The sequence below is a fragment of the Malus domestica genome, chromosome 05 (assembly GCF_042453785.1).
Source record: "Malus domestica chromosome 05, GDT2T_hap1".
Taxonomy (NCBI): domain Eukaryota; kingdom Viridiplantae; phylum Streptophyta; class Magnoliopsida; order Rosales; family Rosaceae; genus Malus; species Malus domestica.
The window spans coordinates 36,546,016-36,561,386 of record NC_091665.1 but is presented as its reverse complement, the minus strand read 5'-3'; the positions used below and the strand labels follow the sequence as shown (position 1 = coordinate 36,561,386).

Below are 15,371 nucleotides of genomic sequence, written 5' to 3'. Positions count from 1 at the left end.
TAGAATATGTGAATGATGGGGATGCCGGGCAAGCGGCCGAGCTTCAGTGCAAGGCAATGGTGGAGGACATGAGGATCGACTTAAACAACCAAGACAAGGGAAAAGGCGAGAACAAGAAGAAGAATTTGAGAAATACCAGTAGATCCCCTGCACATGGTTTCACTACCAAATTCATTGCTTCAGCATCGTTGACAAACGAAAACGAGTTGAATTCTGAAATCTTCTTGTATCAGAAAAATGAAATGGGTCTTGAAACAGAATTTTAGGACCAAATTGTTACAAGATGTTCAAATACTAGTAGTGTTCTTATTCAAAACACTACTCAAGAACCTAACCCAACATGTTAAAGTACTACTTTTTGTTACGCTTGGCAGCACGCCTTCCTTGACCCTTCTTCGGTGGTCCTTTTCCTCGACGCTTCAACATTTCAAGCTTGGATAAGCGCCTAGAAATACACCAAGTAGAGAAACATCAGGACTGTTAGTCACCAAAAGCTACTAATACTTCTTATTATACAAATCATGAAATCGGTACAATTTACATTCTGTAAAGTTCATGTAGAACAAAGATGAAATACATCGATCAAAGGCTAGGTTGCAACACTCGAACGCGAGGTAGAAAAAGGAGCAGTTCTTATTTTTGTAATAAGCACTCAGTTGCCTATGAAATATGCATTAGTTGCTCACTCAATTGTACAGAGAATCTACCTACGAAACTGAAAGTAACACTATATACACTACCCACTTTCATGCTCTATAAACAAAATACGGTAGTGCTGTAATGCATGACATTCCATAACGAAAGTGTTCATAAATAATGCCATGGTATGTTACCGAAATTACAAGTTCTACATTGAAGAATAAACCAGTAAAACATAAAAACAGATATTTAGAAGACATTAGAGAGAGGGAGGGAGAGAGAGAGAGAGTACTCTTGTTCTTCCATAGCCATGATTCGGGGGTCATCTTTCTTGATGTCATAAGGGTACCACTGGGCAACTTTCTCACCGATCAACTTCTTGCGCAGAATCTTATGGGCAGATCTCTGGCCCGTTGGGTTAATTACGTGCCCGAATATCCTCGCCCTAGCCTCAGTCACCCCGGTATTGACTGCCGCAACCAACATGTTCTTTAGACCACCGGTAGCCATCTCACTTCACCTCTCCAATTCAAAAAAGATACACACTTTCAGTATTTGAGGATTATTTGTCACCTCACAAGGCGAAGTCCAAATTTTTCATAGTTACAAAACTATGCAAGACAGTTTGACACTACCGTAATTCAATTGATAGTGCCATTGTAACCTCATCAGTCACCACGTTGACATTTTATCAAACACCTAATGTGCAACTCAAGCTACTGTACTGATGCAATTACAGGGCGCATATAAACTGATCCTAACTAGTGTGTATCAAACATCCAATGTGCAACTCATCAGTCCACTTAACTGACATTTTATCAAACACCTGGTGCGCAACACAATCACCTACTGTAATGATGCAAATACAGGGATATGTAAACACCCACATATCAGATTGATCTTAACAGTAATGAACAAACCATTCTTTATATATATATATATACATATATATATAGAAAGAGAAAGACCTGAAAATGGGAATGGTATACGATGGGTGCACTACTGGAGTTATCGCTTCTACGATGAGAGCCGTTATGCGACCCGCTGGCTCGTTATCTTCTAAAACGAAGGGGAAAAAGGGCTAAATTTTACATATGGGAAGGGTTCTATTTCGAAACAAACCCGCCAAAAGCCTTTGTTCTAGCTAATAGGATGTGTTTATTTTGACCTTGGTATAAGGTGACAATGAGTCTCTCACCCCTTAACTTATTCTTCGTGCATCCAAGTCTTTAATGCCCTGCTTAGTTCAAGTCCACGCTACTAGGCTCTTATCCATTCAAGCCACATATATATCTCTTCTCCGGTCCAAATGATTAGTGTTTATAATCTTACGATAAGATGATCCGCCACGATTCGAGGGAAAAAAAAAAGACGTACTAAAAATGAAGATAAAAATCTTTGCACAAACTCATATAAGTTTGTGCAAAATTGAATGCCACAAAACTTTCCTAGCTTTTCTAAACTTGTAAGCTTTTTATCAGAATAATATCCGCTCTTGGTATAGATCCAGCGCCTGCATCACCTTCTCTATGAACAATTTCCGGTGCAACCTATACCTGCGTATGTCGAGATCAGCGAAATCATCAAGAGTGGTTCTAGTTTGCCCTACATTTAAGTCCAAAAACCTCTGAAATGAATAATTTGATGATTACATACTTGATTGCAGCTTCAAGCGTCCTACTAGCATCCGGCATTGAATCTGCAGAAGGTAAGACGGGAAGAAACATACGTTTTCGGTGTCAAGACAAGAACAAAATTATATGGGAGCTCGGTTTCCCCTTACCTAGGATTTTTTGGTCTTGCTTAGAGTTGGTAGGAAACGCTGCAATTATCTGCCGGCATTCTTCCTGTAATTCCTTTATGGCTTTTCTTTCCATGCTTGGGATTGGAGGCACGTCCCCTTCTGACCACGTGGGCAATGTTCTTGCTGCTGCTATGATCGCTCCGTCAACAGAAGTATCTCCATCATTAGATAGGCGACCTGCTACAAGTTTTATACAGATCTTTTAACCACGATGCTGATAGGTATAAAGGACTACAAATCCTGTATAGAACAAGCCATAGAAAGAGTCCAAATGCCTCATTCTGTTATGATAGTACTCTTCGTGGAGTCCGGACATATTGAATACTGACAAGAAGGAATCCAAATGAATACGTGCATTTCCAGAGAACGGAATCACATCCCAAGGGTTCTGCAATTTCAAGCCAGATAGAGAGCACTAAATTTTAGAAAAAGTACAAATCCATGATACTTCTAATTACTGGATCTATATATTCAAATATTTATCATACTTAACCGAAATAGAAAAATAATCTGAAGCACTAGTTTTCGGTGAAGTTGAGGTTTCACCATAAAACCATTGGCAAGAGAACATTACCACAGGAGAAGAGAACCCATATCGTTGCATTAACATGTCATTCTGTTGTCCGCTCATGTAATTGACGGTCATCTGTAATACTCCTCCAAATTAGTAGCAGATCATCTTCATATATGTGCAACATTAATATTATTGAGGGAGGGTGAAATATTCAAATAAAAAACTGAAGGAGGAAGAGTTTGAATTGGGAAGGATGACCAAACACAGTGCCGAGGAAGCTCAAGTTACTCCTGACAACTGTTAGTCAGGTAAACAAAAAATGAAACTCATCCCTGCATAAGTATCCTTGCAAGCATTTAACAGTGAAAGGAATTTATCGAAGTCAATTGATAAAATAGAATAGATATTACCTCATCACCTTTCTTAATCCTTTTTCCAGCATTTATCATCACTTCAAGCATCCGATCCTTAAAACGCCAATGAAAAAAGCAGTTTGGCTCGAACGAATGGTTTAGCATGTCCGCAAAATGTAGCAAATTGATTAGACAGCAATCTAACATAAAAGGGAACATAATGGTCACTGAATGCAGATGGTTTAAGGAAACCATTTGCTCCAAAATCCCGATAAGTAAAAATAGAAACCATATATGTACATAACACAACTAATGTAAACAGAAACTGAATTTCAGAGACACAGTTGTTTCTTCATCAAATGTTGCTAGATTTAAATTGACAAAGGTGTCAAAACCAAATTGAACAAAGAATATAATATATAATAACAAAGATAAGTTCTCGATTCTCCCCTCACAATTGCAATATTAGTTTTATAATATAACCACGAGATCGAAATTATAAATCAAACGTGGATGATTAGAAGAGAATAGAAGCTTACCTGCATGAGGAATTAGCATATTTGCATCTTGAATAAGTGCACCAATTCTCATTTGCATGCCAATGCATCGTGTTGGTGCCATACTCACTGCCCAAATGAATCTTTCAGAATCACGAGCAAGGCGCTTAATTTTTAGTGGTACACCAGAGTGCTGATTGAGGTTTAGCGCACACACAAACGCATGCGTAATGAGTTCAAACATATGATAATCAATTTTTTTTCAGCAGAATAATGATAAGATATACAGGCTGGTTAATACTCAAGTTTTGTGGCTGATTTTTTTTTTCTTGCAGTCATGGTATTTTTCAAGTGTTTTAAGAGCAACACCATCACCATTCTTGCAAAGGACGGCGATTCGCAAGATAAGGGAACAACGTTGAAGCTTTACGTGCCACTGACTGGTCCTAAGGCGCTTGCTCTTCTCGCGAAAGACAACTTCATGCATATTAAGTCGTGGTCTTCCGAAGTATCTTAGGAGATGGTAGACTCTGTTCGACCAAATACGAAGAAGGCGTGCATATTGAGGGTTTTTATCTTGAATCCTTGGTGTCAATCATCCGGCCTCGTTTAAACTTCTTGGTGTCACCACTTGCGGCGAGGATGTTCTTGTTCTTCGCGTTGGTTGCGAGAACCGCTTGAACCTTCCTTGATGTCATTTGATTTTCAAATGTGTGCTTTGATTTCCTTGAATGGAGAAAGAGATGAGAGGTAGAGACCTGTCCCACTGGGTGTGCCAAATTTGTGAACACGAAAATTCTTGAAACAAGAACGTGTACAAAGAAAGATTTTGGTGTTAATAGATTTGTAGGGTTACAATCTCTTTATAACTTGATCCTCTGATTCGATCTCCATAAGGTGTTGATTTGTGGATGTTTTGTTGATCCAAGGGCCGTCGAGGCTTGATCTTGGATGAACTGTTGGAAGTTTTTTCAAGAGCCCTCGGGCTTGATCTTGAAGGTTGAGGGAAGTTTCTTCAAGAGCCCTCGGGCTTGATCTTGAAGGTTGAGGGAAGTTCCTTCAAGGGCTTTTAGGCTTGATCTTGAAGGTTTGAGGATGAACAGATCTTCAAGAGCTTTTGGGCTTGATCTTGAAGAATGGATATGTGGATTTGTTGATGTTGTTGATCCAAAGGGCCGTTGGGGCTTGATCTTAGGATGAACAATGAACACTTTCAAGGGTCGTCGAGGCTTGATCTTGAATTGGTGGTAGTTCTTCAAGAGCCGTTAGGGCTTGATCTTGAAGGAGGATTTGACGAAGAACGAAGAGGGTTTTCTTGATCCTTTGGGATTTGCTTGAGAGCGTTGGAGTTTCAAAGCTTCAAGGTGTTTGTGTGATGTGAATTGGTGTTTTTTTTAGGATGCCTGATACCTTGATGGAGAAGCCTATTTATAGGCTTTGAAAATGAATCACCAGCACAAAATTTTCCCACTTAACCACCATTACCTAATTTTCCCACTTAATGCAATATTAAAATTAAAGTGGTCTAACATTTGACCTAATTTCCCACTTAATACCATTTTAAACTTAAAGTGGTCTAACTTATGGCCTAATTTTCCCACTTGATACAATTTTAAACTTGAAATGTGCTTGCTTTGTCATTGCCCAAAAGAGAAAAACTTGTTTTGATCCGTAATGGATTGAAATGTGTTTACCTTGTCATTGTCCAAAATGAGAAGAAAAACTTATTTTCATCCATAATGAATTGAAGTGTGCTTGCCTTGTCATTGCCCAAACATGAGAAGAAAAACTTGTTTAATCCTCCAAGGGTATTTCTTCCAATTTGTTGAGTCACATGCCATGTGTACAATTGTGTGACACGTGGCGCATCCCATGTATGCCGTGACACGTCGAAACTTTAATGCGTTGGTGAAGATTTATTTACGGAAATTTCATTGTCTACAAATGCCTCCACTTCAAGGCGTGTCGTATACATGTGTTTGTCACGTGTAGAAGATGCGTTTTGAAGTACCTTAATGTAGATGTCAATCCAAGGGCCGTCGAGGCTTGATCTTGAATTGGGTTGGAGGGTTTTCTCCAATTGTTGATTTTCCACAAGCTTAATCTTGAACTGGAGGGTTTTCTGGTTTCCTCCAAGGGTTTGAATTTACTTTCCACAAACTTAATCTTGAACTGGATTTGTTTAACATCCTTGGAGGATTAAACAAGTTTTTCTTCTCATGTTTGGGCAATGACAAGGCAAGCACACTTCAATCCATTATGGATGAAAACAAGTTTTTCTTCTCATTTTGGGCAATGACAAGGTAAGCACATTTCAATCCATTACAGATCAAAACAAGTTTTTCTCATTTGGGCACTGACAAAGCAAGCACACTTCAAGTTTAAAATTGTATCAAGCGGGAAAATTAGACCATAAGTTAGACCACTTTAAGTTTAAAATGGTATTAAGTGGGAAATTAGGCCAAATGTTAGACCACTTCAATTTCAATATTGCATTAAGTGGGAAAATTAGGTAATGGTGCTTAAGTGGGAAAATTTTGTGGTGGTGATTCATTCTCAAAGCCTATAAATGGGCTTCTCCATCAAGGTATCAGACATCCTAAAAAAAACACCAATTCACATCATACAAACACCCTGAAGCTTCGAAACTCTAAAGCACTCAAGCAAATCCCGAAGGATCAAGAAAGCCCTCTTAGTTATTCGTCAAATCCTCCTTCAAGATCAAGCCCTAACGGCCCTTCAAGATCAAGCCCCGAGAGCTCTTGAAGAAACTTCTAACAGTTCATCCAAGATCAAGCCTCGACGGCCCTTGGATCAACAAAACATCCACAAATCAACATCTTACGGAGATCAAATCTTTAAGGATTTGATTCAAGGGTGGTGAATCGGCACGTGCAGCTCATAACGCCTAGCGAGTCGACCCAAGAATTTGAGGGTCAAAACTAGTCCACCCAACCCAGAGTGATCGCAACCCTGATGATATGAGATACTTTTGATTTTGAAGAAGTAGCGGATGAATCGGCACATACTTTGTTGTGCTTGTCTCCATATGCTTCAATGTATCATTTTCACTTGCTTTACATGTTCTTCAGACAGATGTGGTATCTTCTCTGGAAGCACAAGATGTTGAAACAATGGGTACTTCGAGAGCAGTGCTAGGTAAGCAATCAGGGAAGGGTTCCAGGCAATCAGTTTCAGATCAGAAGTTTGAGTGGAGGTTCCGACATATTGCTTTCTTTATCTTTGTCTTTGCAGGTAAGAACAATGACAAAGGAAAGAACAGGGAGATTGCATGATATGAGATACTCTTGCTTTCTACCCTGATGATATGAGATACTTTTGCATTGGTGTCATTTGTTTGACAAGGTATTCCTGGATAGGAAGAAAATTGAGTATTTCGAGAGGCTCTGATGGGAGTACACTCTCGGAAGTGAGGAAGGGTTGGGCATTTTTTGCAGGTCTGCCTTACTATGGAGGAGGAAGGTCGACATATATAGGAATTTCCCAACAGCCAGTAGTGGCACTATTCCTTTACTCTTATCGGCAACCGTTGGGTAATTGAAACAGTAAGATTCATGCGTTTTCGACTTTGTCAGATATCTTTGACAAAGTTGCATGTGCTTTCTGCAAAGTTAAGGTTGCGTGTGAAGAGTGGCGACAAATCCGGAAAAGCCGGTCTTTTGAAATTCCGAGAGCGGTGCCTCTTCGATCTCTGAACAACCACGTTGCCTCTTCGATTTCTGAACAGGCCCTGTTGCCCCTTCTTTTTATAGAGGCATTAATCGTGTTCAAAAACACACTTAGAGAGTTGCTACCTGTTAGGAATTTCCCTCCTTTTGTGGTTGCTAGAAATCTTCACCCCCAAGGATAGTAGGATCATTTCCAAACGGTCTGATGAGCTAGCTGTTCAGGACTCTCTGGCTTTCAGTGTTCAGTGTGCGGGCTTCGTATCAAATACGGGCCAACGCCTTCTTGCTCGAACCCGTCAAGTGGAGTCACTGATGGTTGAGGTGGCAAGTCTTAAGCAAGAGATTAGAGGGCTTAAGCATGAAAACAAAGAGTTGCACATGCTTGCCAATAGTTACTCGACGAGCATGAAGAGAAAGATTGACCAGCTGCAGGAATCCGAAAGTTGGATTCAGAATGACCATCAGATGTTTGTGGCTTTACTCCAGAGGCACCTATTGCCTTCGTCCTCTAGAGTTTTACCGAGTGTTGAGGCTCCAAACAATCAACCTCCAGCGCCTCTTCTTCCTGGCGCTCCGCCGAGTGATGAGGCGGCACCTGATCAAACTTTGTGATGGCTCCCTATTGTTTGTTCATTTTATTTTATTTTATTTTATTTTTTGGACTCATGTAAAAATGTTCATTTATGTAAATTTTTAGAGAAATAATAAATGAGTTTTATTTCATTTTAACTAAGATGTGGTACTTTTTTTTTTCTTCTCTGCGCCTTGACCAATCAATGCATATTTTTAGGAAGACTGATTGAAGCATTAAACAGCCTCTGCATGACCTGCTGCTACTTTGTTGCATATATAATATTTATATACACAAACTCTCACAGCACCATTCCAATTGCCTTTATTTTTTATTATAAATATTTTTTTTCTTTTTATTTTTTTATTCTCATGGTGCTTGAAGCACCAAAACAAAAAAACCTTTTGTATATTTTTTTTATTCTTTTAAGATGGTGCCTGATGCATCGAAGACCTGATATATATTTATTTTTTTTGTTATTTTGTTATTATTTTCTTTGCATGGTGCTGCAAGCACCGAAATTTTTTAATAATATATACATATATTTTATGTTTTCTTTAACATGGTGCATGAAGCACCCAAATTTTTTTTTTATTATATTATTATCATATATATTTCTTTCTTTTCTTTTCTTCATTTGGACGGACGAGTTGAGCCTACAAAATGACCATAGACATAACTTCCTTCTGCTGTGAACGTTCTTCTGTGCTTTGCTGCTTGTCGGACTGGTGAACTTTGGAGCTTGGAGCAGACCACGTGGTGTTGTGCAAAAGACTGCAGCGGGATTTTGTTGTGTAGTGCGATTGCGTAGCATTTTGGTTTTCTTTGCCAGTGTAGCGTGCTTTGAAGGACCGCTCTGTAGCTGCCCTATTTGCCGTGCCGCTCAAGTTTTGTGGCTGATTTTTTTTTTCTTGCAGTCATGGTATTTTTCAAGTGTTTTAAGAGCAACACCATCACCATTCTTGCGAAGGACGGCGATTCGCAAGATAAGGGAACAACGTTGAAGCTTTACGTGCCACTGACTGGTCCTAAGGCGCTTGCTCTTCTCGCGAAAGACAACTCCATGCATATCAAGTCGTGGTCTTCCGAAGTATCTTGGAAGGTGGTAGACTCTGTTCAACCAAATACGAAGAAGAAGCCGTGCATATCGAGGGTTCTTATCTTGAATCCTTCACACCATGCTCGTGACAATCATCCGGCCTCGTTTAAGCTTCTTGGTGATCACATCCGTAGCGGAGGTATGGCTTGGAATCGTACCATGTCGATTACTGAAGAGGCCGTCTTTGATGAGTTTTATTGGGAGTGGCTTGAAGATGTCATAAGCCGATCTAAATATGTGCTTACTAACGTGGGCCTTTACCACGCTGTGTACGCATCTTTGTTTAGTTATGATCGCCATCCTTCCGTCCATCGTGAATTCTTTTAGCATTGGTGTTCGACGACCAACACACTTCACACGACGCAAGGGGAGATGTCAATTTCACTTTGGGATCTTCACAGGATAGGAGGCATGCCGATCAAAGGTAAGTTTTACGACGAGGTCGTTCCCAGCGGGGAGGAACTTTCTCTTTGCAATAGCTGAGGATTGCCTGCGAGTTGCCGTTGTTTGTTTTGGGCGTATCACAAGTTTTTTCAGGATGCTCAAGGTAAATCAGGTGTGAGAATTTCCTCATGGATCCGATTTCGGTACAAAGAGGCCGTGAGGAATAAGAAGCATTTGAAGAATAGTGGCCATAACAAGACCACTAGGCCAAAGGGAGAATCAGACCCGTCCGGTGTTATTGGCTCAACCAGGCGCTGCTCTTCTGACGAGTTGAGAGCGTTTGAGAATCTTGGCATAGCATCAGAGCATGTGGAGGAGTCTTACCTAGCTGCTTTCTTAGCTTGTTGGCTTTGTAAGTTTGTTTTCCCAACAGGCGACGTCAACTTAGTTCGTCCTGGAGTTTTCAAAGTTGCTACCAAGACGGCTGCAAGTGAGTCTTTTAGCCTTGCTATTCTGGTCTTAACCAACATTTATAATGGCTTGAGCATTGTTTCGAACTTGGCAAGCACTGAAGATCGTGCTGCAGTGCTTCCTTACCACTATGTGTATGGTTGGTTGGGTGAATACTTTGGCACTCATTTTTCTTTGTCGACTCTAGACAAGTCAAGGCTTTCTTCATCGATTGCAGCCAAGCTGGGGCCTTTGATGACAAAATATTATGGCGTGCTCTCTGATAGGAGTATACTTATGCGACTTAGTTAACATGTTTTCTTGCACTTATTTAGTTAGTTATTGCTTATAAGAGTGTTTTAAGCCATTTTCGTATGTTGGTAGGTCCTAATAACAAAGTTGGCAAGAAAAGTGCATTTTGGGCTGAAATAGATTGCATGCACTTGGAGACATGAGGATTGACGTTTTGGGAAGATTAAAATTCAACATATGTGTGTGCAAGTGTGTGACCTACAACTAACAAACATCATAGTTGCCATGTGATGGAGAACATGTGTTGATTGTGGCTGATATGATGAAGATGTGTGTGTGCAAATGCAAAAGTAAACAATGACAGCACAAACACATGGAAACCCACGGCAAGGATAGGTTGGAGGGTAGCAAATGGGTGATTTGTGGCTGAAATAATGAAGAGCATGTGTGTTTAAGTGTGACAGCTTGTGGATGTGGAAATAATGATAACATGACAACAAAGACGCATGCAAAGAGACCTTGAGCACCATCCTTCACACTTGTGCAGCAGCAACCCTTCATCATTACTTAACATTTCTGCCACAAGAATATGGAGACAACATCATACAAGGCATGTGCAAAAGAGAAACATAGACAGCCAACAAATTCGTCAAAACTGCCTGTGCAGATTAGTTGACTTTAGAAGCATGTTACGAACAGCTCAGAATGAATGAGAGAATGAGCCTTATATGCTTGGAAAACTACGGAGGTCTATTTTCTGGAGAAATTTACGGATTGTTAATATCATTTTTCTAGAAGAAGTTATGGGCATTGTAGCACTGAAAGGTTCAGAAAAGGGATAAGTAGATTTGGCTAATAAAATGAGAAAGTAAAGGCACTTGTTTTGTGTTTTTCTTTGTCATCAACACTCAGCATCAAATAGGGTTATGATTGCACTCATTTGGCTTTGGAGCAAGTGGAAATGCACAGCTAGAAAGAGAAGACACACCCACATGCAAAGGAAATGAGAAACATGGGCAGAAAATGGGTGGATTGGTGGCTGAAATGATGAAGCATGTGTGTGCAAAAGAATAGGAGAAACATGGACAGCATACACCCATGCAAAGGAAATGGAGTTTATGGATGAATGGAAGGATCATGGATAGGTTTAGATTGGATGGAGAACGTGGCAAAGGGAGAAAATGTATTTGTGTTTGTGAAATGTAGTGTGTATATGGATGAAGATGGATGAAATGGAATGGAGCTCACGGCAAGGGACTTGTGTTTGTAAATTTAGCAATTGTGGATCAAGATGGTGTTCTTTTGGAAGGGGGTGGTGGATGTATTTATAGGCTAGGGAGAGGACCACTCTATTTCCTTTGCATGTGCAGATTGCATGGGTGTGTGCTGTCCATGTTTCTCCTTTTCTTTTGCACACACATGCTTCATCATTTCAGCCACCAATCCACCCATTTTCTGCCCATGTTTCTCCTTTCCTTTGCATGTGGGTGTGTCTTCTCTTTCTAGTTGTGCATTTCCACTTGCTCCAAAGCCAAATGAGTGCAATCATAACCCCATTTGATGCTGAGTGTTGATGACAAAGCAAAACACAAAACAAGTGCATTTACTTTCTCATTTTATTAGCCTAATCTGCTTAGCCCTTTTTTGAACCTTTCAATGCTACAATGCCCATAACTTCTTCTAGAAAAATGATATTAACAATCCGTAAATTGCCCCAGAAAATAGACATCCGTAGCTTTCCAAGCATATAAGGCTCATTCTCTCATTTATTCTGAGCTGTTCGTAACATGCTTCCAAAGTCAGCTAATCTGCACAGGTAGTTTTGACGAATTTGTTGGATGTCCATGTTTCTCTTTTGCACATGCCTTGTATGATGTTGTCTCCATGTTCTTGTGGCATAAATGTTAAGTAATGATGAAGGGTTACTGCTGCACAAGTGTGAGGGATGGTGCTCAATGCCTCTTTGCATGTGTCTTTGTTGTCATGTTATCATTATTTCCACATCCACAAGCTGTCACACTTGCACACACACATGCTCTTCATTATTTCAGCCACAAATCACCCATTTGCTGCCCTCCAACCTGTCCTTGCCGTGGGTTTCCATGTGTTTATGCTGTCATTGTTTACTTTTGCATTTGCACACACACATCTTCATCATATCAGCCACAATCAATACATGGTCTCCATCACATGGCAGCTATGATGTTTGTTAGTTGTAGGTCACACACTTGCACACACATATGCTAAATTCTAATCTTCCCAAAACGTCCATCCTCATGTCTCCAAGTGCATGCAATCCATTTCAGCCCAAAATTGCTCCAAAATGCACTTTTCTTGCCAACTTTGTTATTAGGACCTACCAACATACGAAAATGGCTTAAAATACTCTTATAAGCAATAACTAACTAAGTAAGTGCAAGAAAACATGTTAACTAAGTCGCATAAATATGCTTCTATCACTCTCCGCAAAAAGCCTTGATGATTTGCAGATACGAGCGTTGTTTAAAAGTTGTGAAGATTTGAGGATGGACCCCTTAGCGAGAGCTGGCTCGGTGCAGCAAGGCATCGTAGACAATTCACATCTCCGCTTCTCAAACTTGTCTTATCTTATAAGTCTTCGCTCGGGGTTTGTTTCTTTGCCTTCTTGGATTGTGATGTGGAAGACATCTTGGACTTCCTCTTCAGTGCCGTCCTCTTGGGCTTGTTGGCATGAAGATTGTCCAGTGTGGATGATGGTGCGCCTTCTTACTTTCAGTGGTCCATTTGTGTCAACCTCCAAGATTGTTTGGCATTTCATCCTCGAAAGAATTGAGCTTTGAATATCGCCTTTTTCTGCTAGCCTGTCGAGCTTTTCTTCCTTTGACGTTGTCTCCCTATTTCTAGAAAAATTCTTGTTATCTTCAAGTCGTTCCAAAGCTGACCGACAAGGAAGAGAGCTAGCCATGTTGCTTTGCTCTCCTCCTCGTCAAAACCTAAGAAGCAAAGCAACACGACTAGCTCTCCTCCTCGTCGGTCAGCTTTGGAACGACTTGAAGACAACAAGAAGTTTTCTAGAAATAGGGAGACAACGTCAAAGGAAGAAAAGCTCGACAGGCTAGCAGAAAAATGCGATATTCGAAGCTCAATTCCTTTAAGGATGAAGCGCCAAGTAATCTTGGAGGTTGACACAAATGGACCACTGAAAGTAAGAAGGCGTACCATCATCCACACTGGACAATCTTCATGCCAACAAGCCCAACATGACGGCACTGAAGAGGAAGTCCAAGATGTCTTCCACATCATAATCCAAGAAGGCAAAGAAACAAACCCCGAGTGAAGACTTATAAGATAAGACAAGTTTGAGAAGCAGAGAGGCGAATTGTCTACGATGCCTAGCCGCACCGAGCTAGCTCTCGCTAGGGGGTTAATCCTCAAATCTTCACAACTTTTAAACAGCGCTCGCACCTGCAAATCATCAAGGCTCTTTGCGGAGAGCACGCCAGAATATTTCGTCATCAAAGGCCCCAGCTTGGCTGCAGTCGATAAAGAAGGCCTTGACTTGTCTAGAGTCGACAAAGAAAAATGAGTGCCAAAGTATTCACCCAACCAACCATACACATAGTGGTAAGGAAGCACCGCATCACGATCTTCAGTGCTTGCCGAGTTCGAAACAATGCTCAAGTCATTATAAATGTTGGTTAAGACCGGAATAGCAAGGCTAAAAGACTCACCTGCAGCCATCTTGGTAGCAACTTTGAAAACTCCAGGACGAACTAAGTTGACGTCGCCTGTTGGGAAAACAAACTTACAAAGCCAACAAGCTAAGAAAGCAGCTAGGTAAGACTCATCCACATGCTCTGATGTTATGCCAAGATCCTCAAACGCTCTCACCTCGTCAGAAGAGCGGCGCTTGGTTGAGCCAATAACACCGGACGGGTCTGAGTCTCCCTTTAGCTTAGTGGTCTTGTTACAGCCAGTATTCTTCAAAGGCTTCTTATACCTCACGGTCTCCCAGCACCAAAATCGGATCCATGAGGAAATCCTCACGCCTGATTTACCTTGAGCATCCTGAAAAAGCTTGTGATACGCCCAAAACAAACAGCGGCAACTCGCAGGCAATCCTCGGCTATTGCAAAGAGAGTTCCTCCGTGCTAGGAACGATCTCGTCGTAAAACTTACCTTGGATCGGCAAGCCTCCTATCCTGTGAATATCCCAAAGTGAAATTGACATCTCCATTTGCGTCGTGTGAAGTGTGTTGGTCGCCGATCACCAATGCTCAAAGAACGCACGAAGGACGGAAGGATGGCGATCATAAAGGTCGTACCCAGTGCACAAGGCTCCCGCTTTAAGCAGGGTCTGTGAGAGGTGAATGTCGGCTAGCCTTACCCCCATTTATGGAGAGGCTGCTCCCAAGTCTCGAACCCGAGACCTACCGCTCATGGGCGAAGGCAAAGGCCCACGTTAGTAAGCACATCTTCAGATCGGCTTAAGACATCTTCAAGCCACTCCCAATAAAACTCATCAAAGACGGCTTCTCCAGTAGTCGACAGGGTACCATTCCAAGCCATAGCTCCACTGCGGATGTGATCACCAAGAAGCTTAAACAAGGCCGGATGATTGTCACGAGCATGGTGCGAAGGATTCAAGATAAGAACCCTCGATATGCACACTTCTTCTTCGTATTTGGTCGAACAAAGTCTACCACCTCCCAAGATACTTCGGAAGACCACGACTTAATATGCATAGAGTTGTCTTTCGCGAGAAGAGCAAGCGCCTTAGGACCAGTCAGTGGCGCATAAAGCTTCAACGTTGTTCCCTTATCTTGCGAATCGCCGTCCTTCGCAAGAATGGTTTTAGTGTTGCTCTTAAAACACTTGAAAAATACCATGACTGCAAGAATCGACCTCCGAGTGTTGAGGCTCCAAACAGTCGACCTCCGGTGCCTCTTCTTCCTGACGTTCCACCGAGTGATGAGGCGGCACCTGATCAAACTTTATGAAGGCTCCCTATTGTTTGTTTGTTTTTGTTTTTTTTTTTTTTTGGACTCATGTAAAAATGTTCATTTATGTAAATTTTTAGAGAAATAATAAATGAGTTTTATTTCATTTTAACAAAGATGTGGTACTTTTTTTTTTTTTC

The 15,371-nt window shown here is 41.1% G+C and overlaps 2 protein-coding genes across 4 annotated transcripts; both read right to left on the bottom strand.

Moving 5' to 3' along the window:
- Positions 1 to 124: 124 nt before the first annotated feature.
- On the bottom strand, positions 125 to 1,973 carry LOC139187464 (small ribosomal subunit protein mS33-like). Of its 3 annotated transcripts, none has more exons than XM_029102905.2 (3): positions 1,838 to 1,973; positions 932 to 1,153; positions 125 to 445 (listed from the first exon to the last, which is right to left on the bottom strand). In XM_029102905.2, the coding sequence occupies exons 2-3, from the start codon at positions 1,147 to 1,149 to the stop codon at positions 352 to 354; spliced, it is 312 nt and encodes a 103-aa protein (XP_028958738.1). In that variant the 5' UTR covers positions 1,150 to 1,153; positions 1,838 to 1,973; the 3' UTR covers positions 125 to 351. The 3 variants fall into 3 exon arrangements, with proteins under 3 accessions (XP_028958738.1, XP_028958736.1, XP_028958735.1); XM_029102903.2 differs by lacking the exon at positions 1,838 to 1,973 and adding an exon at positions 1,608 to 1,764 and having other exon boundaries at positions 932 to 1,161; XM_029102902.2 differs by lacking the exon at positions 1,838 to 1,973 and adding an exon at positions 1,608 to 1,749.
- On the bottom strand, positions 1,911 to 5,947 carry LOC103409022 (protein PLASTID TRANSCRIPTIONALLY ACTIVE 14). The gene is made up of 8 exons (XM_008347842.4): positions 5,819 to 5,947; positions 3,850 to 4,000; positions 3,368 to 3,510; positions 3,018 to 3,089; positions 2,726 to 2,831; positions 2,423 to 2,623; positions 2,296 to 2,338; positions 1,911 to 2,195 (listed from the first exon to the last, which is right to left on the bottom strand). The coding sequence occupies exons 2-8, from the start codon at positions 3,929 to 3,931 to the stop codon at positions 2,117 to 2,119; spliced, it is 726 nt and encodes a 241-aa protein (XP_008346064.3). The 5' UTR covers positions 3,932 to 4,000; positions 5,819 to 5,947; the 3' UTR covers positions 1,911 to 2,116.
- Between the last annotated feature and the right edge of the window lie 9,424 nt (positions 5,948 to 15,371).

What these genes read in the sequence shown, in the direction of transcription:
- LOC103409022 (XM_008347842.4), bottom strand. Translation starts at nt 3,931, where the DNA reads ATGGCACCAACACGATGCATTGGCATGCAAATGAGAATTGGTGCACTT. An exon ending in TATGCTAATTCCTCATGCAG is followed by an intron (nt 3,511 to 3,849) that starts GTAAGCTTCTAT and finishes CTTTTATGTTAG; the next exon opens with ATTGCTGTCTAATCAATTTG. An exon ending in GCAAGACCAAAAAATCCTAG is followed by an intron (nt 2,339 to 2,422) that starts GTAAGGGGAAAC and finishes TACCTTCTGCAG; the next exon opens with ATTCAATGCCGGATGCTAGT.
- LOC139187464 (XM_029102905.2), bottom strand. Translation starts at nt 1,149, where the DNA reads ATGGCTACCGGTGGTCTAAAGAACATGTTGGTTGCGGCAGTCAATACC. An exon ending in ATGGCTATGGAAGAACAAGA is followed by an intron (nt 446 to 931) that starts GTACTCTCTCTC and finishes GTGTATTTCTAG; the next exon opens with GCGCTTATCCAAGCTTGAAA.